This window comes from Peromyscus maniculatus, chromosome 4 (genome assembly GCF_049852395.1).
Source record: "Peromyscus maniculatus bairdii isolate BWxNUB_F1_BW_parent chromosome 4, HU_Pman_BW_mat_3.1, whole genome shotgun sequence".
Classification (NCBI taxonomy): Eukaryota; Metazoa; Chordata; class Mammalia; order Rodentia; family Cricetidae; genus Peromyscus; species Peromyscus maniculatus.
Window position 1 is genome coordinate 80,751,696 of NC_134855.1, and position 23,276 is coordinate 80,774,971.

The 23,276-nt window shown below is 42.8% G+C and overlaps 1 protein-coding gene across 22 annotated transcripts in view; it reads right to left on the reverse strand.

The window, feature by feature from the left end:
• The window catches only part of Hipk3 (homeodomain interacting protein kinase 3), an 83,515-nt gene that overhangs the window by 18,023 nt on the left and 42,216 nt on the right, over nt 1-23,276 (reverse strand). For all 22 annotated transcript variants that reach the window (XM_076570199.1, XM_076570203.1, XM_076570197.1 and 19 more), the window contains one exon: nt 4,784-4,907. In XM_076570199.1, the coding sequence (XP_076426314.1) occupies nt 4,784-4,907 (124 nt within the window). The remainder of the gene's footprint in view (nt 1-4,783; nt 4,908-23,276) is intronic.

Here is a 23,276-nt window from a genome sequence, read left to right on the forward strand (position 1 = left end):
AGATTAAGAGAAACCCTGTATCTTCCAGCCTCAAAAATAAAAATAAAAAACTTGCCTCTTTAATAGTCACTTTTAAAAAGGCCTTTCATTACTTTCTTTTGGGTACAGTTGGAGGTGGGTGTTAAGAGAGAGTCTTGCCTGGCGACAGTGGTGGCACACACCTTTAATCCCAGCACTCGGGAGGCAGAGCCAAGCGGATCTCTGTGAGTTTGAGGCCAGCCTGGTCTACACAGTGAGATCCAGGAAAGGCGCAAAGCTACACAGAGAAACCCTGTCTCAAAAAAGAGAGAGAGAGAGAGAGAGAGAGAGAGAGAGAGAGAGAGAGAGAGAGAGAGAGAGAGAGAGAGAGAGAGAGAGACTGACTTGTTAAGTAGCTCAGACTGGCCTCAAACCCAAAGCAATCATCCTGCCTTGGTCCCCCGGAGTGCTGGGGCTAGAAGCATATGCCACCGCATTTTAATTTCATACTAATGGCTACCATCTTTTTACTTAAAATGTTTGTTCATTCAGTGGGCATAGTGGTGCATGTCTTTGATTCCAGCACTTGGGAGGCAGTGGCAGGTAGATTTCTGTGAGTTCCAGTCTAGCCTGGTCTATAAAGCAAGTTCCAGGACAGCCAGGACTACATAAAGACCCTTTTTCAAAAGACCACTTCTGTTATTAAAGTTTTTACTAATAACAAAAGCAAAACAGAAAAAATAAAGACTATTTTGCCAGTCATAGTAGCTCACACTCAGCACTCAGAAGGCTCAAGTGGCCTCAGATACCTCAGGGTTGGGAGGTGGGCGCAATAAAAATTCTGAGTGATATAAAATGCTATCATCTCAGGACAAAATGATACACGAGCATGGGTTGTTCCTTCCTGGAACCCAAATCTTAGGACAGAACAACAGGGCTGGTTGGGGTATTTAAAAACTAATGCAGATTTAGAAAAGCCCTCTCCAGGTGCTAAACTGACACAATTGGGTTGAGAGTGGAGTCCAGAAGTAGCCATTACAGAAAGAGGACAAGAGTACAGAGCAGGTCTGCTTGTACCCTTTTACTTTTAATCCTTTCTCAGGGCTGCTTTGGGAGTATCATTACCCATTAGGCATGTGGAAGTGACCCACTGCTAATGGCTTCTGAAAGCAGACTGCCTGTGTTAGCTTCGCTTTCTGTTTTTTGGTTGTTTTTTTTTTTTTAACATGTGTCTCTAGGTGTGGTGTGGTATATAGATGCTTGTCTGCATTGTGTGGGAGCATGTGTGGTGTGGGGGGAGTACATGTTTATCTATGTTTGCAGGTATAAAACCTTATCCTTGGTTGGATAAGGTTGTATTTTTCCCACAATTGCTCTCCATTCATTCATTGAGGCAGGGCCTCTCAGTTGAACTCAGAGTTGGCAGATATGGCTCCTGTCCTATACTTCTGAATTTGGGATTATGCCTACCCAGCTTCATGGACTCTGGGGATCCAAACTCCTGTCCTCACACACACAAGTGCAGCAAGGCTACTGAGCCCTTTCCTATAATCTAGGTCCTTATCTGAAAACAGAGAACAATAAGTATCACAGAGGTTATGAGAAGAATGTGAAGGGTTATAATCATAGTTTCTGGGCCAGAAAGGAACTCAGGAAATAAATAAGATATATTACTATTATTGCCCACTGCCAGTGTAAGGTTAAAAAAATAATCTTAAAAAAAATTTTAAGATAATATACCAAGGCTAAGGATACAATTCAGTGGTAGAACACAGTTCAATCCTGAGCTTTGGGGGTAGGGAGATCACCAAGTTTTTAGTTGGGCATGTTGGCATACAACTATGATCTTAGTACTTGTGAGATAGAACCAGGAAAACCAGGAGTTCAAGGTCATCCTCAGCTACAAAGAAAGCTTGAAGTCATTCTAAGCTACCTGAGACTCTGTTTCAAATAAATGAAAAAGGACCCAATAGTTCCTAATGCATTGAGGCAACTGATAACTGGAAAAAGGAACAGATAAGAGAAAGAAGTACTGCTGTGGGATGTTAATGTATGTCCTGTGGGAGCCCTTCTTGGGTTCCTTGTGGCGTTACCCAGCAGGTTTGCATAGAGGATGATTAGGACCATGGGCCTGAGTGCAGGTGTCTGAGATGGTCTGCACTTGGCTGTACTGGGGGATGGTCTGTATGTCAAGTTGCTCTGATTGGTCAATAAATAAAACCTGATTGGTCGTGGCTAGGCAGGAAGGATAGGCGGGACTAACAGAGGAGAAATAAAAGAACAGTAAGGCAGAAGGAGACGCTGCCAGCCACTGCCAGGACAAGCAGCATGTGAAGATGCTGGTAAGCCACGAGCCACATGGCAAGGTATAGATTTGTAGAAATGCGTTACTTTAAGATATAAGAACAGTTAACAAGAAGCCTGCCACGGCCATACAGTTTGTAAGCAATATAAGTTTCTGTGTTTACTTGGTTGGGTCTGAGCGGCTGTGGGACTGGCGGGTGACAGAGATTTGTCCTGACTGTGGGCAAGGCAGGAAAACTCTAGCTACAAAGTACATTCTACTAGTGACTACTACATCCCAAATTAGGTGACCACAATCCAAGAAGAAAGATGAAATCTATGAAAATCAAACACTAACACTTCACTGGGTAGCCCCAGCACTGAGGAAGGTGAGGCAAAAGTATGTATTTCTTTAGGTTTGGGAACAGCACGGGCCACCTAGTGAATTCCAGGCCATCCTGGGCTAGAGCGTGAAATTCTATCTCAAAAGGGGGAAAAGTTTCCCTGAGATTAAGAACAAAATAAGGATGCACATCTCTACTCCTATTTATTTGTATGTATGTATTTTTAAAAATAACTATTTTAAAACCTGAATGAAAACTACAATTATTGGTGCCTTGTGATAATGACTTTCTTTAGTTCCTTTGGAAGAACACTCTGAAAATATTGTTCCTTTAAACCAGGTAACACCTGTTCCAAGTTTGGTTTGGTTCCTCCTACTCTTTTGTCTTAAAGGAAAAAAAAAAATTACAAGATTTAGAGAAACTGGGTTTGGGTCAGACTTTTTGTCTTTAAATTACCATTGTAACCTAACAAGTCTATTCATTTGGAGGTGGGGGATGCCGTTTTCTCTCCTTCATATAAAGGAAGGAGTACAGTAACTCACCTTTAAATTTCTGTTAGTACTAACATGAGCTGCCCAAGACACAATATACCAGCAAGCCAACTTGGAATTGCCACTAGATGGTGTCCTGTTCCACAGGACTATGTATGTCATAAACTAACGCAGAGAGCTACAAGTACATTTCTAGCAGCTGGCTGGTGAAGGTGCTTTGGCAGCTTGGAATTATGGGATTCTGGTTAGATTGCCAAATCCTTCAGAACTAGCAATAGTCTAGCAGCTCCATCTAAGTCCAAAGTTGACTAAAAACTAAAAACATACCATAAGAGAGGATGCATAGAAATTTGTACATAAACTGTCTTTTAGAGGAATCCAGAATATAAAGGAGACAAACTAGACAATTTAGAAAACCTGACCTAAAAGAGCAAGGGTCACTGGTACAAAGTCACTGTAAATGATGAGATTAATGTCAATGATATAATCTTGTGTTAATAATTAATACTGAATCGTCTCAGAAACATTTAAGTCATCCCAATTACTTCTCACATCCTTTTTAAAAAATATTGGTTTTATTTTGAATTATGTATATTTATGTGACTGTGTATATATGCATGTGTGTACAGGTGCCCATGGAGGGCAGAAGTAGGTATTGGATCCCCTGGAGCTGGAGTTATAGACAGTTGTGAATGACCTGATGTGGGGGCTAGGAACAAAACTCAGGTCCTCTAAAAGAACAGAACATGTCCTAAACCACCGAGTCATCATTTCATCCCCTCACATCCTTTTTGATATAGAAAATCAACAATAAAACTCACAATTAAGGCCAGGCAGAGTGGCGCACACCTTTAATCCCAGCTCTTGGGAAGCAGAGACAGGTGGATCTCTGTGAGTTAGCCAGCCTGGTCGGTGTAGTGAGTTCCAGGACAGTGAAGGCTATAAAGAGAGACCCTGTCTCAAAAAGGAAAACGGTTAGACAGGCCTGGGCAAAGTGACGCATGCCCTAAGACAGGGGCTCACAAGGCTCAAGGGAGACGGAGTACACACTGACAAGCTGCCTCAAACCATCAAGCTAAATACTACTATACTACCTAAGTATTATATGATAGAGTGGATGATGAATTATTTTACAAAATTGGCTTCAAGTCTGTAGATTATAATTGTGGTAATTTGAATGAAATGTCCCCCATAAGTTTCCAGTATTTGAATACTTAGTGCCCAGTTGGTGGCTGTTGGGGAGGATTGGGAAGTATGTGGCCTTGCTGGAGGAAGTATGTCAACAGGAGTGGGCTTTGAGTTTCAAAAGACTCTTGCTATTTTGCACTAATTCTGCGTCCTGTCTGTGTTTTGAGATGTGAGCTCTCAGCTTCAGCTGCAGCCACCTGCACCTGTGGCCTGCGGACTCTGCTCCGTCTTCATGGGCTCTAACTCTCCGGAACTGTAAGCCCAAATTAATGCCTCCTGTAAGTTGCCTTCTTAATGTTTTATCACAGCAATAGAAGAGTAAGTAATGCATTGCTGGAACATTAGAAAAGAGCTTTTAAATCAGATGCTCTATTAAGTGAATTCAAACTCCATAAGATGCTGAGTTTAGACAGCTTCATACAGTGTTCACATTCTGGGCATGTAGAATCATGCATTACTCTAAGACTATGAATAACTCTTACTTTCCACCAATTCCAATCACTATGACAGTTCTGTTACCTGATCATACTCCAAGGCTCCTGGGTAAAGTGGCCATCCGAGGAATAACTCTGCAATCACACATCCCAATGACCACATGTCTATGGCTTCACAAAATGGCAACCCCAATATAATCTCTGGAGCTCTGAAATTTAAAAAAAACAAATTAGGTTCCTTTTCACTTAAATTCTCACTTTATTATATTCAGTGGGTTATAATCCATTGCTATAATTATTTTGATATCAAATTTTCCCAGAATTGGACACTTAGAGCTGTATTCATTCACCATGGCCTCCTACTTTCACAGATCTCTGGCATAACAAGACATTCCAGACTAAGGTTGTTCTTTTCTTTTCCTCCTACAGCCCTAGAAGCAGCCGTTTCCTTTAAGAATACCTGATTATGAAATATATAATAATGTAATAATAAAAATGTAATAAATTTAATCATCAATTCCAACATAAATATGACCAAACTATTTCTATTTAGCCATGATTTTTCTTTAATATATTATTCAAAATTTTTCATACAATATATTTAGATCATATTCTTTTCCCACCTCCAACACTTCCCAGATTATATCCACCCACCCCAATCCTCTCTCTTAAAAAAAAAAAAAAAAAAAAAAAGCCGGGCGGTGGTGGCTCACGCCTTTAATCCCAGCACTCGGGAGGCAGAGCCAGGCGGATCTCTGTGAGTTCGAGGCCAGCCTGGTCTACCAAGTGAGTTCCAGGAAAGGCGCAAAGCTACACAGAGAAACCCTGTCTCGAAAAACCAAAAAAAAAAAAAAAAAGTACACAAAAACCCTGGAGTCTGTTTTGTGTTGATCAACTCTGGACGTAGGGCTTGTGGTTGATATACCACCCAGTGTCACTCCAGTGAAGAAACAAACTTTCCCCCTCCCAGGCGCTATCAGTTGCCAACAGCTTCTGGGGGGGAATGGACTTTATGTCCTCTTCCCTTTCTCCAAGCTGGGATTGGTCTGACTTGTGCGTGCTGTCAGAGTTCACATGACACCAGCCCTGCTGTGTCTGGAAACCAGCCTCCTTGAAGTCATGCACCCTGGCATACATTTTCTGTACATCATTACACTGAAAGTGAGGAAGCCACATAGTGAAGCACCTACACTCTAGAGGAACCTGACAGAGACACAGGTTTCTACTAGCTGGCCTTGCAATACAAAGTGAACTTCAAGCCAGGTGTGGTGGCTCACACCTGTAATCCATTACTTGAGAGGCTGAGGCCAAAAGAATGTAATGAGTTCAGGCTAGCCTCAACTACATACAGAGTTCCAGGTCACTTTGGGCTACAGAGACCCTGTCTCAAAAACCCAAACTTTAAAGCTATGCATTATAAGAATACATTCTGCCAGGTGGTGGTGGCACACGCCTTTAATCCCAGCACTCAAGAGGCAGAGCCAGGTGGATCTCTGTGAGTTCAAGGCCAGCCTGATCAACAGAGTGAGATCCAGGACAGGCACCAAAACTACACATAGAAACCCTGTCTCGAAAAACCAAAAAAAAAAAAAAAAAAACATTCTTGTTATAATAACTCAAGTTGTTTCCAACTCTTGTACTAGCTGGGGAAATACACTTTTGTATAAGCAAACTTCTATGTATATTTGTGCATTGTACATAGATAAAGAATACATTAAATATGCCAATTCAATGAACAGTCCAACCAAGCCTGAAGTTTTGTTTCTTAAGTACACAGAAGTCTAATAATATGAAGCCCACAACTCCAAAGGTGAGATTATATGGTAACAAAGCATATATATAAAATGATGTTTCTTTTTCTGCCCTGTGTTTTTAGTCAAATGTATTGATGTTCATTACAAGCAAGCACTGTTGTTTGTTTTTTTTTAATTTGAAACACTAATATAAAAAACACAGCTTAACACTAGAAACCGGAAAGCTGAAAGGAAATTTTGCCCAGTGAGAGAACAGAACTCTGAATGGACTGGTAGACTGTAGATAGAGTACTGGAAGAGAATGCTCGCAATTCTTCAGATAAGAATGCAGTGAAGTAAGAGTCACTCAGAAAAGATGGCTATTAATGGAACATCTCGTTTTTGTAGCTGTTCCGTTTTTACCTACTTGCTTAAGTCGAATGCTCAATTACTAGCTTTAATAGGGAAAGGGTTGTCTTGGTTGAGGAGCTCAGTATGTCCAATTCTGGAAACAAGTATACCTTTGGAAATGCAACTACACTGAATTCGTATTTGAGGCATATTCATCAAAAAAGCACTGAGCTATGGCTATGGCGCAGCCCTAGAAAGCTTTCCTAGCAAGCCTGAGGTCCTGGGGTGCAGGGGAGGAAAACTGGTCCTTAAATGGCTCCCACTACACATTATATATTCATTTCTTCATTTTGATAAACTAAGCATAATGCTGATATGTTCACTACTTCAGAGGTCAGTGCTCATAAGAACAAAACCCAGGTCTGATGAAGCTTAAGGCAATGATCAGATAATTTGTCAAGTATAAAAGTGATGATTCTGTCAGTGACATCACTAAGTAAAATTAAAAGGCAAGTCCTGCTGTGTGCGTCTTTGGGGACAATCCAGAAGTGTGCACCTGCATGATTTCCCTACTTTGAGGGAATAAAGACAACAGAGATACACAGCACCAACTTATAAAAGATAAAGAAATGGTTAATCTCAGTAAACATGAAACTACTAAACCCTAAGATCTTCTCTAAGATAGAGGTAGATGTGGGAGAGGTTTTCAAAACAAACAATGACAAAAACCAGACAAGACAAGTACAGTGAAAGAGGCCTGCGATTCCCACACAGGAGGCTGAGGCAGGAAGACAGAGGAAGATGGTTCCAGACCAGCCTAGACTATAAAACAAGTCCCACATCAGTCTATCTTAAAATGTTTAAAAAGTAATTCTTAAAAAAATAAGAGATTTACAAAGTTATTTCCCATGCCCTGTTTAAACAGCACTGTTCTGAGGTGTTTCGAGACAGCCAGAGTTGTGCAAGCATTAATTACAACACTGTTCTTAGGACAGAAGCATAAGGCCCTATAACCAATCATTCTGTACCAGGTCTTCACACCATTTCATTAACTCTCGTGCCAACTTCAAACTTTGAACATCAACCTTCGTTTTCTACATTTACTTCCCCTGAGTGATAGAAACAAGTCAACCACCTACGTCCTTTAGACTATATTAAAAAAACAAAAACCAGGGTCTGACTATGTAGCCCTGGCTAGCTCAGATTTCAGAAGTCCAGAGTATAGTGGAACTCACAGAGATCATCTGACTCTGCCTCCTAAATTCTGGCACTAAAGGTCACACAACCAGCTTTTGTTTATGCACTATATTCTTAATAGTCCCTTTTTATTGCTAAACAGTACCTATTCCATTGCATACATTTTATGTACCCATTTATCAGGTCCTGGGCACTAAACTGTGTACACTTCTTGACTATTTTTGTGATGACAGACTGAGGAAGAACTTAGCTCAGCATAGAACACTTGCCTGGCATATGCAGAGCCCAGGTTTGATGTCCAGCAGAGAAAGAGAAAGGGAGCAGCAAAGGGGAAGACCCAGGAGGGTGGGGAGGGATGCTTACCTATTTATTTACCCCTTTATCTAGTCCACACCCTGACTCAAATGCCCACTGTCATCTCCAACTCCACTACTGAAAAGGAATTCCTGATCTCCAACCACTCCTGCCCTTCCAGCTCCCATTGTCTTCAGTGTCTCAGCCCCCGAGCCAGGCAGGGCAAATACAGCCCTCCTCTTCCACTTTCCGCAACATGAGCTAACCTCACTAACTAGCTAACCTCACTAACTAGCTAACCTCACTAACTAGCACCAAAACCGACCCAGAAGTCAACCGCTCGACTCCCCTCCACTGCTATGCTGTCCTAAGGCAGACCGACATCTTGTTGGGTTATGTCAACAGCTCCCGTTTCAGCTTCTGTCCTTGTCCTCTCCCACCCATCTCAGTCTAGCAACAAGACGCTAACACAAACCAGACCACAACATCCACCCCAGGGTCCCCAGGAGAATCCTATCTCAGTGAAAGGGCCTCACAGTTGCCTCCAGGCCTCAGCTACCTGCTGTCTCCCGCCATCCTCCTGCGTGCTGTGAGCCAACTACATACATTGGCCTAAATACCACGTCAAACCGGCTCAAAACCATTACACGTAGGGACACCTGGGAGATGATTCCAGACAGAAGGAGCATTTGCCTTTCCATCTAGATCCTGCTTGGCTGTCCTTTTAGAACACTTCCCAACAGCTAATAAACATGTCTGCTGGCTGTCCATTTCCCCGTGCTCCAGCAGATCATGCATTCGGTGAAGACACAGAACCTGGACTTCCAGTTTCAGTGCTGTGATTCCGGCCCATGGAAGAGCACTGTTGGGCACACGGCAGGCACTCACCGTCGGTGCCGTCCATTTAACAAAGCTTTGAAACTCGGGAAACCAAGTATGTGAGGTCAACAAGTGGCAGCCAAGGGACTCCGACACACCAGCCAGCCACCTTGCATTTAAGACAGCGCAACATTGCAGGACTTAGAGCAAAAACAAACCCCACTTTCTGAGCACTAACAATGGGTCAGGTGCCATGGAAATAACTGTTCATGCTCTGTATCATTTAAAGAGAATGTTCTACAAACTGCTGCCGTCTTGTCTATCCCAAGATCAAAAATTCAGGTAAGCAAAATGTTCCACACACAAGAACTGCAGGATCAGGTGCAGCCAACCCTAGAATCACGGAAAGTAAAAGGTCACTGTTCTTGGGGCAAGTTTTAAAGTTGTTCGCTGTGCAAAGGAAGAGAATGCAGTGCCCACATGATCAAGGAAAGCGTGGAGCTGAGTCCTTTTTAAAGATCTGTTTTTAATTATTTGTATTCATGCAGGTCTGTGCAAATGGGAATGTGCATCTAAGTGCAGGTGTCTGGGGAGGGAGGCCAGAGACGACAGATTGAGTCCCCTGGAGCTGGAGTGGAGGTACAGACAGTTGTGAGCTGTCCAACAAGGGTGTTCTCAACAGCTGAGTGCTCTCTCCAGCCGGGTGCTGAGATTTTAAAACTGATTCCTAATCCTCTTCCTCTCATCAAACCAGCCTCACATTATGAAACTGACTCAGAGAAACAGAAAAGCAAGCTAATAAAAACCTAGAAACTGGCCCAGCAGTCATTTTTAGTAGCTCTTGTTATATATTTTCATCGTATTTTAGAAAATGAAAATATTAACTGACTTAAAATTAAGTCCATAACTTGAACCACCTGCTACATGCTTTTTATGGTTAACTGGTCCGTAACTTTCTACAAGCAAAATAAAAAGAATGTAGAAAGAAAAAAAGGATGAAGAGAATCTAGCTGTTCCTCTGGTTTTGACACGTCCATTGGCATCATGGACAAGAGTGGCTATAGTAACTGACAGGAGGCCATGGCGTGGCCTGTATCCATGGACAGACGGTACAACAGATACCCAGGTCTCTCGTAGTAACCTTTTTGCATTCCCTCTAGGCCAGGGGTGAGAGGGTGTCCAATAGACGCTTCCCTGAGGTTCCAACCACTTCTTCATGACCTAGTCTGTCATCTTAGAAGTGTTAATGTATAAAAGAAGTTTTTTCCTTTCTTCCTCCCTCCCTCCCTTATGAGATAGGGTTTCTCTGTGTATTCTTGGCTGTCCTGGAACTCACTCTGTAGACCAGGCTGGCCTCAAACTCAAGAAAGCCACCTGCCTCTGCCTCCTGAGGCCTGGGATTAAAGGTGAGCACCACCACTCCCAACACTAGAAGTTTCCAAAAAATGGACTGGGGGTATGACTTCTCAGTGGTGCAGGTACTCAGGAGTTAGCCCATGTTCCTGTAAGTAACCCAGTAAACTCATTAGATCATTCTGCTGAATTTGACAGAATATTTCTCTCTCCTAAGGCAATCAACAATTCTTTTTTTATAATTTCATGCACACATATTTACATTATATATTATAATAATAATATTATTATTATTACATATAATATTACATATTTATATGTAAATATATAATGTATTTGATCATGTTCACTCTTCATTGTTCTCTTTAACTCTCCTTGGACTCCGGACAAATCCTTTTTCTCAACACGTCACCTTCCTACTTTTCATTCAGTGTAAATTATTTAAAGAACATATAATTACAAGAGTAACACGAGCTAGGAATGATTTAATACATTCATAACAAAGCCCTGGGCTCACCCTCAAAACTGCAGAAGCAAGCATAGTAATACTCTCTTGTAATCCCAGCACTTAGGAGGTGGAGGCAGTGGATCAGAATCTAGTCAAGGTTATCCTCCACACCTAGGGACTTCAAGGCCAGACTGGGATATGAGACTCTTGTCTCCAAAAATAAAAAATAAAAACATATATACAGTAACAGAAATAACAGTAAGTCCTTAACATAATACTATGATTAACATAACACCACAACATAATACTGTAATACACTTACTAGGTGTCCCATAGCCCTTCTAGGAATTTTGGAAATCATATACATCTTTTTAACAGATGAAGAAACAGGTACTAGAGTAAGTCCCCAGGCACGACCATACAGCAGTCAGAGTGCAGCTGGGGCTCGGGTGCGTCTGTGCTTTTGACCACTGCACGTCTCAATACATCATTCCTAGGATGACTAAGACTATAGGACTTTTTACTGGAAGTTACTCCCCTTAGATCCTATATTCATTGCAGCAGAGTAGAAAAACAGGAAAAATGAAAGAGACATGTAGGATAAGAGGCCTCCCAACTCAGAGTCTAGATGAAGTCTCTCAAAGGCTGAGATAATCTCAGCACAAAATTTGCCACAGAGACAATATGCTGTTTTTGTTTTTTAATATTCCTTTTCTTACAAATATATTTCAAATAATAATGCTAAAATGGGCTAAATGTAGTGGCGCTCACCTTTAACCCCAGCACTAAGGAGGCAGAAGCAGGTGGATTTTGGTGAGTTTGAGGCCAGCCAGGTCTACAGAGTGAGTTCCAGGACAGGCACCAAAGCTACAGAGAAACCCTGTCTTGGAAAAAACAAACAAACAAAAAAAAATGTTAAAATGCCTAAAGCAGTCTGCATGTAACCTTATGTTCAACCTTACTCTTTTCCTGCTCTGAGGTTTTCTGGGAATCTCACAAGAAAGACCAGGCATACTGTTAACAGCCAAACATGTCCTGGCTTCCTTGTAGCCTACACACAGTGCGGTTCCTTTGAGCCTTCTGACCTGGTTTTAAAGCTTGAGATCCTGTCCATACCCCCTCAGAAACAATCTCAACATTTCATTTGGTAAAGGTTTCTTAGAACCCTATTAAGTGATGTAAATTCAGGTCACTATGATCACATGTAAGGCTACTGTACAGACTGCGTGACTCTGTTGAGAAGCTCACAATCTCTTGGTATGGACTGTCCTGTTCCTAAGTGACCCTCTCTCCATACTTAACACTTGTATCTAAATCTATTTTAAAACATTTTCTTAGCCGAGTGATGGTGGCCCATGCCTTTAATCCTAGCACTTGGGAAGCAGAGGCAGGTGGGCCTCTATGAGTTCAAGGCCAGCTGGGGCTACAGAGTGAGTTCCAGGACATCCAGGACTGTTTCACAGAGAAACCCTGTCTCAAAAAAAAAAAAAAAAAATTTTTTTCCTTCCAACTCTGCCCCTCTCCTTTGGTCTGGTTTGATTGTGACAGGCCTCACACTATAGTCGGGTCTTAGAACTCAGGCACCCAAGTGCTGGAATTACAGGTATGAGTCACCGTGCCTGACTCAAAAACTTTTCAATTTAGGCTGGAGAGATGACTCAGTAGTTAAGAGCATGTATTGTTCTTAAAGAGGACAGAATTCAAGTCCCAGCACTCACATCAGAAGCTCACAAGAACCTCTAATCCCAACTTTAGGGGGTCCAACACTCCTCTAACCTTCTTACTCACATACACATAAATATCTTTCAAAACCTTTAAATCTGCAGAAAACTTATAAACCGGTTACACAGCGGTAGCAGGCTTTCTCTTTAGACCACTAACCAGCTCCTATTATTATTAGTTAAGAATGCTCGGCCTTGTCTTACACTTCTCCCACTGGCTCGTATAACTTAATTTAACCTGTTTCTCTTCATCTATGTTTTGGCTCGGGGCTTTTTACCTTTCATTCATTCTGTGTATCCTATTTTCCCGCTTCTTCTGTGTCTGGCTGGCTGGCCCTGGGCATTTCCCTCTCTTTCTCCCCGTTCTCTCTTCTCTCTGGAGCCTAGATTCCTCCTCCTAGATTCTCTCTGCCCACCAGCCCTGCCTATCCCTCTACTGTCTAGCTATTGGCCATTCAGCTTTTGATTAGACCAATCAGGTGCCTTAGGCAGGCAAAGCAACACATCTTTATATCATTAAACAAATGCAGCATAAACAAATGTAACACAGTTTTGTCTAGTAAACAAATATTCCACAACACACAGTATTCAGATAATACCCTGAACCAAATTTCTCAAATGTTAACACATTTTCCTATTTGTACTACACGTCTCTATCATTTACACACACACAAATACTGATTTGAGGACACTTGAGATTCAAGTTGCAGATAATATGCCTGCCCTTTTACCTCCAAATGCATCATTTAGTTAGTATATACTTCCTAAACAAGGTCTCTTATACAGTTGTAATGTATATGTCAAAATCAGGAAATTAACATCAGCATGATGATGTTATTTAAAGCCAGGTTACACAGACAGACTCTGTCTCAAGAAAGGAAAGGAGCAGGCATAATGGCACATACCTTGAATTCCAGTACTCGGGAGACAAGAGCAGGTGGATCTCTGTGAGTTCGAGGCCAGCCTGGTCTACAGAGTGAGATCCAGGACAGGCAAAGACGGGGAAAGGGAAGGGAGAAGTGGGACAAGAAGGTGAGGAGGGGAGGAAGGAAAGAGAGGAAAAGAAAGGAAATGCTTGCCGATCACAACAAACAATGTTTATCTTTCTAACAAAGAAGATATTGTTTTAAAGGAGCCAGAGACATGGCTTAGCAGTTAAGAGCACTTGTGGCTCTTCCAGAAGACCTGGGTACATTCCCAGCACCCACATGGTGGCTCACAACAATCTGTAACTACAGTTCCAGGAGATCCTGGCCCTCTTCTGGCCTCCACAAACACCAGGCATACATATGGTGCACAAGCAAAACACTCATATGCATTAAAATAAATAATATTTCAAAAAGAATAAAAGTAAATAAATCAGGCCTAGGGCCAGGAAGAAGGCTCAGCAGGTAAAGATGCTTGCATGCAAGCTTGATAACCTGAGTTCAATCCCCAGGACCCACATGGCAGAAGGAGAGACTCTCCCACAGGTTACACTCTAATACACACACACACACACACACACACACACACACACACACACACACACACACACACCTTTAATCCCGGCAGAGGCAGAGGCATCAAGGTTATGCAGAGAGAAGAGGGGGGGGGGAGGGAGGGAGGGAGGGAGGGAGGGAGGGAGGGAGGGAGAAGGAAGGAAGGAAGGAAGGAAGGAAGGAAGGAAGGAAGGAAGGAAGGAAGGAAGGAAGGAAGGAAGGAAGGAAAGAAAGAAAAGAAGAAAGAAAGAAAGAAAGAAAGAAAGAAAGAAAGAAAGAAAGAAAGAAAGAAAGAAAGAAAGAAAGAAAGAAAGAAAGAAAGAAAGAAAGAAAGGGAAAGGAAGAAAGAAAGAAAGAAAGAAAGAAAGAAAGAAAGAAAGAAAGAAAGAAAGAAAGAAAGAAAGAAAGAAAGAAAGAAAAGAAAGAAAGAAAAAAGGCTTTAAAAATCAGCCCCAATGGCACAGGATTAGAATAGCAGCTATTCAGGTAACTAAAGCAGGAAGAACCCAAGTTCAAGGTCTGCCTAATCTACAGAGTGAGTTCTAAGGCAGTGTGGGCAATTTAGAGAGATTCTGTTTCAAGATTAAAAGATATAAAAAGGGCTGGGACTGTATCTCTGTGGTATATGGGCTTACTTGGTATGGGTGAAGCCCTGGATTCAAACCCCAGGACCACAGTAAATGAATAAGCAAATAAGAACACAAATTCTTTAGTTACTATCTCTAGGCTTAAGCAAGTTAGGCTGTTCACTAGCCTCAGTTCATTTACAAATGACATTCACTGTGTGTTGGCTATACCTCATACGTAAGGGTCACACACTGGAAATGAGACTCCCAATGTAGAGGCCAACTGGAAGGTAGCCAGCCACCTATGAAAAGACTAATGATGGTCTATAGGAGTACATCAGTCTCACAGGAGAGGATCTGTTCTCACAGAAGGGTCAAGGCTGGTCCCCCTCACATCTTGCCAGCACTTGTGCCCTTTCTGCATGAGGCTGGTTCCTTTTCCACTTTACCACACTGTACTATAGTTACGCAAGCCCTCTCCACAACACTGCGTCAATGATGTTTAGATCTCAGCAACCAGAACTGAAACAGATAGATAAATGTTCTAAAGAAGTGCCCATCCTTGTTACAATATGTGTATGAGAGGGATATACTTGCCTCTCCAGACTGTAACAACAGAACCAAGGAAGACCAGCGGTATATTATAAATCTCCTCAGCCAAAACCACATATAAATTAAGAGTCCTAGAGTGACTTCCTTGGTGTTTATGAAAAATAGCGGCACAGCAAAAACTTAAGCTATAGTGTAACCCTGGGAAGAAATAAAGTGAACTAGCTCTCTACAAACCGTCAGGATAATATGCAAGTGTGTTTTGTCTCCTCTCTGGAAGAAGACTAGAAGTCCCTTAAGACCATACCTAAAGAAATACTCACTGGGCCAGCAGATGACTCCGCTGCTAAAAGCACTTGCAAGCTTGATAAGCAGTGGAAGGAAATAACCTACTCCTGAAGGTTGTCTACTGACCACACATGGGACACACGCACTCCCCACATGCATCATATGCACACACAGTAATAATAAATACACTTAGGAACATTCAATGAACATAAAATATCCAGTCAGATACAATACTCCCCAAAATACATTCCACTTCAATGTTTTAAATGAAATTCTCAGATATTGGGTGCCCTACAAAATCGCTATTTACATTATCTCTCCTGAATCTAGAGTACAGGGACTTAAGGGAACATGAAAGCAACCTTCTCCAAAACATCATCACCATGATTTCCTACTAAAACAACTAATTCCCCGAAATACTTGTTCTAAAAAAATTGTCACCATTGTGAATTATACTCTGCAGAATAAATAAGAAAATTCAACTATAAAAGCTAGATAATACACAAACAGCCTGGTGTGCAGACTGAGTGGCAATAATATGTATGAAGGATCATTATTTGTAACAAAGGTGTATTGGTGGTGCATCCTGAAGGAAGGCAGGGGTGTGTGAAGGCAGGCAGGGGTGTGTGAAGGCAGGCAGGGGGTGTGAAGGAAGGCAGGGGTGTGTGAAGGAAGGCAGGGGTGTGTGAAGGAAGGCAGGGGTGTGTGAAGGAAGGCAGGGGTGTTGAAGGCAGGCAGGGGTGTGTGAAGGAAGGCAGGGGTGTGTGAAGGAAGGCAGGGGTGTGTGAAGGAAGGCAGGGGTGTGTGAAGGAAGGCAGGGGTGTGTGAAGGAAGGCAGGGGTGTGTGAAGGAAGGCAGGGGGTGTGAAGGAAGGCAGGGGTGTGTGAAGGAAGGCAGGGGTGTGTGAAGGCAGGGTGCATAGGAATTTTGTCTCTTACATGGCTTGCTATGAACCTAAAACTACTCTAAAAACAAAACAAACAAGAACAAGGAGCAAGTCCCAGTACAAAGAGAAAACATCACTGGATTGAAACTACATTTCCTTGGGGTAATTGTTGAGTTTGGGGTTCAAATAATATGCTAAGTCAGATTATAATTAAACTTATAAGAAGTTTAATTAGAAAGGTTATTGGTGGTGTACAACTTTAATCCCAGCAATACTCAAGAGGCAAGGGGATCTCCGAGTTCAAGGCCAGCCTAATCTACAAAGTGAATTCCAGAACAGCCAAAGGGGGGAAAGAAGAAAGGAAGAGTTGGGGGAGGGGACAGAAAAGTTTTAGCTGTTTAAGAACTAGAGAAATAGAAAGGTTACCATATGGACAGACAGACAGGCAGCAAACAGCATCAGGGAGCTCTGACGCGAGTTCAGGCCCTTGAGGCAGAACTGGGGATCCCTTCTTTAGAGATACCAGAGGAAAGGTTTAATTTCACAGCAAGAACCTACAGCCAGACAGTCCCCGGTTCCTCGGTTCCTCAGTAGCAAGGAGGAGAGGAAGGAATTCCAGGGAAGGCACGCGCACCTGAGGCCTGGGGTAGGGCAAGGGACGGGGAGGAGCACACCTGGTTGAGATCTGCTCATCACAAGGGTGGAGGATGTACTGCCACTGCTATCTTTCTAGTGTCTCCAACTGGGAGCATGGTCTGGAAGCTTCTCTGGGAGACTGCGAATGGCACCTGTCATGGAATCCAGGCACCTGGAGTCTGTTTACAGGTGCCTAGACAGGATCTTGATACAGAGCCTGTCTCTCGCTGTAGCAGCTGGTATCCCAGATCCAGCTGTACAGATGAAGATAGAGGTCTGACTTGAGCAGTATCCCATCTCGTGTTCTAACAGTTGCCAGCTAATAGCAAGGTATAAAGGCTCAACCGAAGGCTGTGGTCTAGAGCCTGTAACTCTCATTGACTTGGAAACACAAAAACTACAGTTCAGAACTGTTAGGTAACTGGGTAAGGGGGGCCCTTACCCAGGCATTTCAAACACAATCACAAAGAGACCAGCAGCCCTTGAAATAACACCACTACCAAACCCGTCTACACTAAAACTGACCCAAGGGGAGACTATCTCACAAAGTCTTTAGATAGTGGCAACACTCTCTGTCTGTATCATCCACCTGGACATGTCGGCCACTCCAGATGTGACTAATGTAGCTGAGATGACTCAGTTTATTTCATTTCAAAGATTTAAATGAGTTCATGGCTACACGGCATCAGAGACTACTGGCTACTATAAAAAATAGCACACCGAGAACTTTTCATGTCCACGGTCCAGTGCTAATTAATACACAACATTCTCAGCCAGGTAATTCTTGTCCACAGTTCAATGTTAATACACAACATTCCCAGTCAGGTAAAAAACACAACCAAACGTCAAAACCCAGAGGGAAGAAATCAAGAGAAGCCAATTACAGTCACTGACCTACTGAAATTATAAAACAGGCACTTCAAAACATTTAAGAAAATAAATAATAGACTTTCACCAGAAAACTTTTTTAAAAACACATAAATTCAATGGGTGGGAAAGATGGGTCAATGGTTAGGAACATTTGTTGGTCCTGCATAAGACCTGGATTCAGTTCTCAGCACTCATTTGGTGGCTCACAAACATCCATAACTCCAACTCCAGAGATCTAATGTCCTCTTCTGACCTCCACATACACATACACATACACATACACATACACATACACATACACATACACATACACATACATATGCAGGCAAAACACAACACACATAAAATAAGCAATCTCAAAAGAAACTTAAAACATTTTTTAAGAAATTCAGATGTGCTGGGCATGGTGACCCACACCTGTAATCTCAGCCCTGGGGAGGCAGAGGCAGGGAGATCTCTGTAAGTTTGAGGCCAGCCTGTTCTATAGAGTGAGTTCCAGGATAACCAGAGCTGCACAGAGAAACCTGTCTCAAAAAAACAAAACAAAACAAACAAACAAAAACAAGATGGCTTATTGCTGCCAAGCCTAATGAACTGAGTTTAGGCCCCAGGACTTACGTGGTGAAGAAAACTAATTCCTACAAGTCGTTCAGTGAGTTCCACATGGCACTAGCATGCCCCCACACATTTAACTAATTAATTAATTAACATAATAATAAAATAACCTAATTGCTTGTTAATAACAATTCCACAGACTAGGTAAATCACAAATCTATTTCCAAGGTTGCAAAGGTATCACATGGCAAGGGGCAGAAAAGGTGAGAAAGATCTAGCAAAATAGACAGGAGCCCACACAGAATAACCAATACTAAAGGGAGAGCCTTAATTATCTCTTAGATAGTCTACCTACTGTACTCAGCAGCAGACAAAAGACCCTGTCTCAGACAAGGTAGAAAGTGGGAACTGATAGAGGCCCAAGTCTGCTCTCTGTGCACTGTGTGCACTGTGGCACGTTCCCATCTACACTCACACACACAACCATGCACACACATAATAAATAACCATAGAAGTTAATTATATTCCCATCTGCACTCACACACACAACCATGCACACACATAATAAATAACCATAGAAGTTACAGGCAATATCTTGCCACAGGTCTTATACTGGGAATATATTTTTAAATTATAGGAATGTGAATACAGCTCAGTGGTAGAGCATGTGCCCAGCACTCAAGAGGCCCTAGGGGTCCACAGTTCCCAGCACTACAAAAAACAAAAACAAACAAACAACAAACTATTTTTAAATAATTTCTGAGTCAGCCATAACAGCACATACCTGTAATCCTAGCACTTGGGAGTTGGAAGCCAGAGGATAGGTGAGGGATTCAAGGTCATTCTCCACTATATAGTTAGTCTGGGGCCAATCTGAACTACCTGAGACCCTGTCTCAAAAAATACTAATAATAAAGCTAGGCATGATGTCCTTTCCCTTTAATCCCAGCCCTCTAAAGGCAGAGGCAAGCTGATCTCTGATCTCAAGACCAGGCAGGTCTACATAAGAAGTTCTAGGCCAAACAAGGTTACCTAGTGAGAGCCTGTCTCAAAAAAACAAATTAAAACCTAGTAATAACCAAATAATAAAATAATATATATACACTAATCAACTATAGTAAGAACACCAAGCACACAGAAACACAGATAAAAGTTACTTGATAAAGCAAAATATGCAGATTGTTAATAAAGATGACATATGTAGTGATTATATGGGTGTGTTCACACTATAAAATTTATCAGCCAGGCAGTGGTGGCACACGCCTTTAATCTCAGCACTCAGGAGGCAGAGGCAGGCAGGTCTCTTTGAGTTTGAGGCCAGCCTGGGCTGTCCTACAGAGCCAGTTTCAGGACAGCCAAAGCTCCACAAACAAACCCTGTCTGAGGGGTTCAGAGCTGGAGATGGCTCTGTGGTTAAGAGTTCTTGCTATTCTTGCAAAGGACCTAGTTTTCATTCCCAGCACCAACACTGCAGCAAACAACTGTTTGCAACTCCAGTTTCAGAGAATTTGACGCCCTTTCCCCCTCTTCTGGCCTCCAAAGGCACTGCATGGTACACAGACACATACACAAGAAAAATCCCCTACACATAAAAACAAATCTAGAAAGCCAAGCAGAGGTAGTGTACATATGCAAGCCTTTAATCTCAAGGCTCCAGAGGCAGAGGCAGGTGGATCTCTGAATACAAGGCCAGCCTGGTCTTAAGACTCCTAGCAATAGTGGAGAGGGTGCCTGAACTGGCCTTCTCCTGTAATCAGATAGATGACTACCCTAATTGTCATCATAGAACCTTCATCCAGTAACTGATGGAAGCAGATGCAGAGATCCACAGCCAAGCACTGGGCCAAGCTCCGGGAGTCCAGCTGAAGAGAGGGAGGAGGGATTTTATAAGCAAGGGGTGGGGTCAAGATGGAAACCCACAGCTGACCCGAGCTCATGGGAGCTCACAGACTCTAGACCGACAGATGTGGAGCCTGCATGGGACCAAACTAGGCCCTCTGCATGTGGGTGACAGTTGTGTAGCTTGGTCTGATTTCAGGGCCCCTAGCAGTGGGACCAGGATCCCGGATGCCTCGCTCAGCCTTGATGCCTCAGTGGGGAGGAGCTTGGTCCTGCCTCGACTTCATATGCCAGGCTTTGTTGATTCCCATGGGAGGCTTTACCCTTTCTGAGGAGTGGATGTGGGGGTAGGGGAGGGCTAGGGGCTAGAAAGGAGGTGGGGGAGGGGACGGGAGGAGAGGAGGGAGGGGAAACTGTGGTTGGTATGTAAAATAAATTTAAAATTTTTAATTAAAAAAAAGAGAGAGAGTTCTAGAACAACCAGGAATACACAGAGAAACTCTGTCTTAAACAAAGAAACAAACAAATAAATCTAGAAAAGAAAAAAATTAGCGGGTGCATTATTCCAGGACAGATGTTACACATCTGCATTCAAGTACTTAGGAGGCACTGAACAGTGAAGCAAAAGGACTGAGCTCCCACGAATTCACCTACATTATGCCGACTGACATGGCTCTGAAGACTAGCAGCAGTAGGCCACCCAGAAATAACCAGGCAGACCCTGTCACAGTACCAATGCTGCTGTACGCCATTCCTGTAAACGGCCGCTCTTCTGTGTGGCCCCTATGTACGAAGTGCGTGCAGTGTCCCCACACATTAAGAGCTTTGCCTGCATGTGAAGGAATCTGCCCAACAACTCTGAAGTACCTACTAACATTTTCAAGGTGAGTAAACTGAGGCTCAGAAAGGTTAGCAACTTGCTTCTGGTAACACAGTAAATAGAACCAGAATCATAAGCATGTGAATTAATATAGTAACATAATTTCCTGTCCTTACTTAGCCCCAGCAACCCTACATTTCTGTTCTGTTTCATGACTTAAACTCCACCCCTGTCTGACGACCTGGGTTCAGTTCCCAGCAACCACACGGCAGCACACACAGCTGATACCCTAATACCCTCTCACAGACATACATTCAGGCAAAACAGCAATGAACATAAAATAAAAATAAATTTTTAAAAAAGAAACCTAAAACACACATTAAAAAAATGAAGAAAAACATTACAGTACGGAGGTACAGACCAGAAGAAGACCTAGAAAAAGGTGTGAGAGAATAACCCGTGGGAATATATCAGAGTTAAATCAATAGGATCTGGTCATACAATGATTAGAAACACAGGACCTTCTAACACTGAAGAACCCGGAAATGGTTCTTAATGTTGACCTGTGATACGGGAGGATGAAAAGATGTTAATACTGACTGTCCCTGAGGACGGGGACACCACTCACTGTAAGAGTATTCGAAACCAGTCAGAAGGGAAGACACAGCTAGAAAGGAATCTCACACTAAAGAGACAGGAAGCTTCCAAAGGAGGAAAAGGAGCAAGAGTCCTCCCCAGCTGTGACACTATAAACCACAGCAGTGTCGTCACGGCAGAAGGACCCTAAGGTCCGTGACCAACAGCTCTCTAATCAGATTTACAAGAGGGACCATCACATCTGGTACCTAAAACCGAGTCAACTACCCAGGACTAGTGGAGGGATGGGTCTTTGAGGGGAACCCACAAGCACCACTTTACCGAGTCAGCATAATCCCTAAGTACTTTCTAATAAAATCCTTATACACACAGATAAGTGTAGTCCTCACTCATCCCTCATCAAAGACACTTCTCTTTGCAACAGACAGCGGCCATTACAGAAAACCACAACCAACCAAAATGCTGAGTTGCGGAGCCCAGCCCCAACTGACACATCTACAAACGACTCCCAAACCAAAGGACAGGTGGAAAGATTTTAAGAGCCAGAGGATCAGGGAGTTTGCTGTGAGACTATGTCTTCTAAGTGATATCAGAAGCTACTTCTTATCATGACTGCCTAAACCTGAGCTGAACAAGGACAACAACAGACGTGCTAAAGCGGATGGGGGAGACGGTGAGGTCTCAACGCCACCCAAAAAAGAACTGCAAACAACAGAGGAATGTCGAGAGCAGGAGAACCAGTCCTCCCCAGGGAAGAGCACACCAACTGGTAATCCAGTACCAGCCAGTCGGCCCTGAAAACAGACACACACAGACATACACAGACAAAGCGGGTTATATCCAGAACTACACGTGTACAGAAATACATATGCACGTAGCGACAATCGACGAAAACGGGGGCCAGGAATTTGAAAGAGAGCAAGGAGGGCTGTATGGGAGAGTGTGGGGGAGGAAAGAGGGAAAGAACGTCATTATAATCTCAAAAAGAGATAGGGAAGACAAGATCATCATGAATTCATGGAGGAGAGAGGGAAGGAACAAGGAAGCCTGTCAGAGGTGAAAAGTCAAACTGGGGCATGAGAGCAGAAAGAAGTGTGAAGTCTCAGGAAGCGCCAACAGGCAACGGCAGGTGGGCAGTCAGAGGGGCTCAGACAGACAGCCCCAAAGGAAGGTCACTATATTTGGGGTCACCAACATCCTCAGATAGAAGAGCTTCAGGAAGGAAGGCGAGCTCTCTGAAGAAGAGTGGGACATGAGAAAATAGAACTGAGTTCAAACCGCAGCTCTGTAGTTGGGAGACTTGAGCAAGATTTTTCAACATGGTGGGAGGGGGAGAACAAAGGAATCCGTGGCTGATATGTAAAATTAAATTAAATTATAAAATAAAATAGTAAATCTAGAAAGAAAAAAAAAAGATTGTTCAACACACCTGAATCTCAACTTCCTGTCCATAAAATGCAGACAGTATTGCTATTTTTATAGCTATCTTAAGGGCCCGGGGGACTGTGTAAACTCTTTAGCATAGTGATGAGGACAAAGCAGTCAATTGTAGTGGTATATTGCTTGTAATATAAG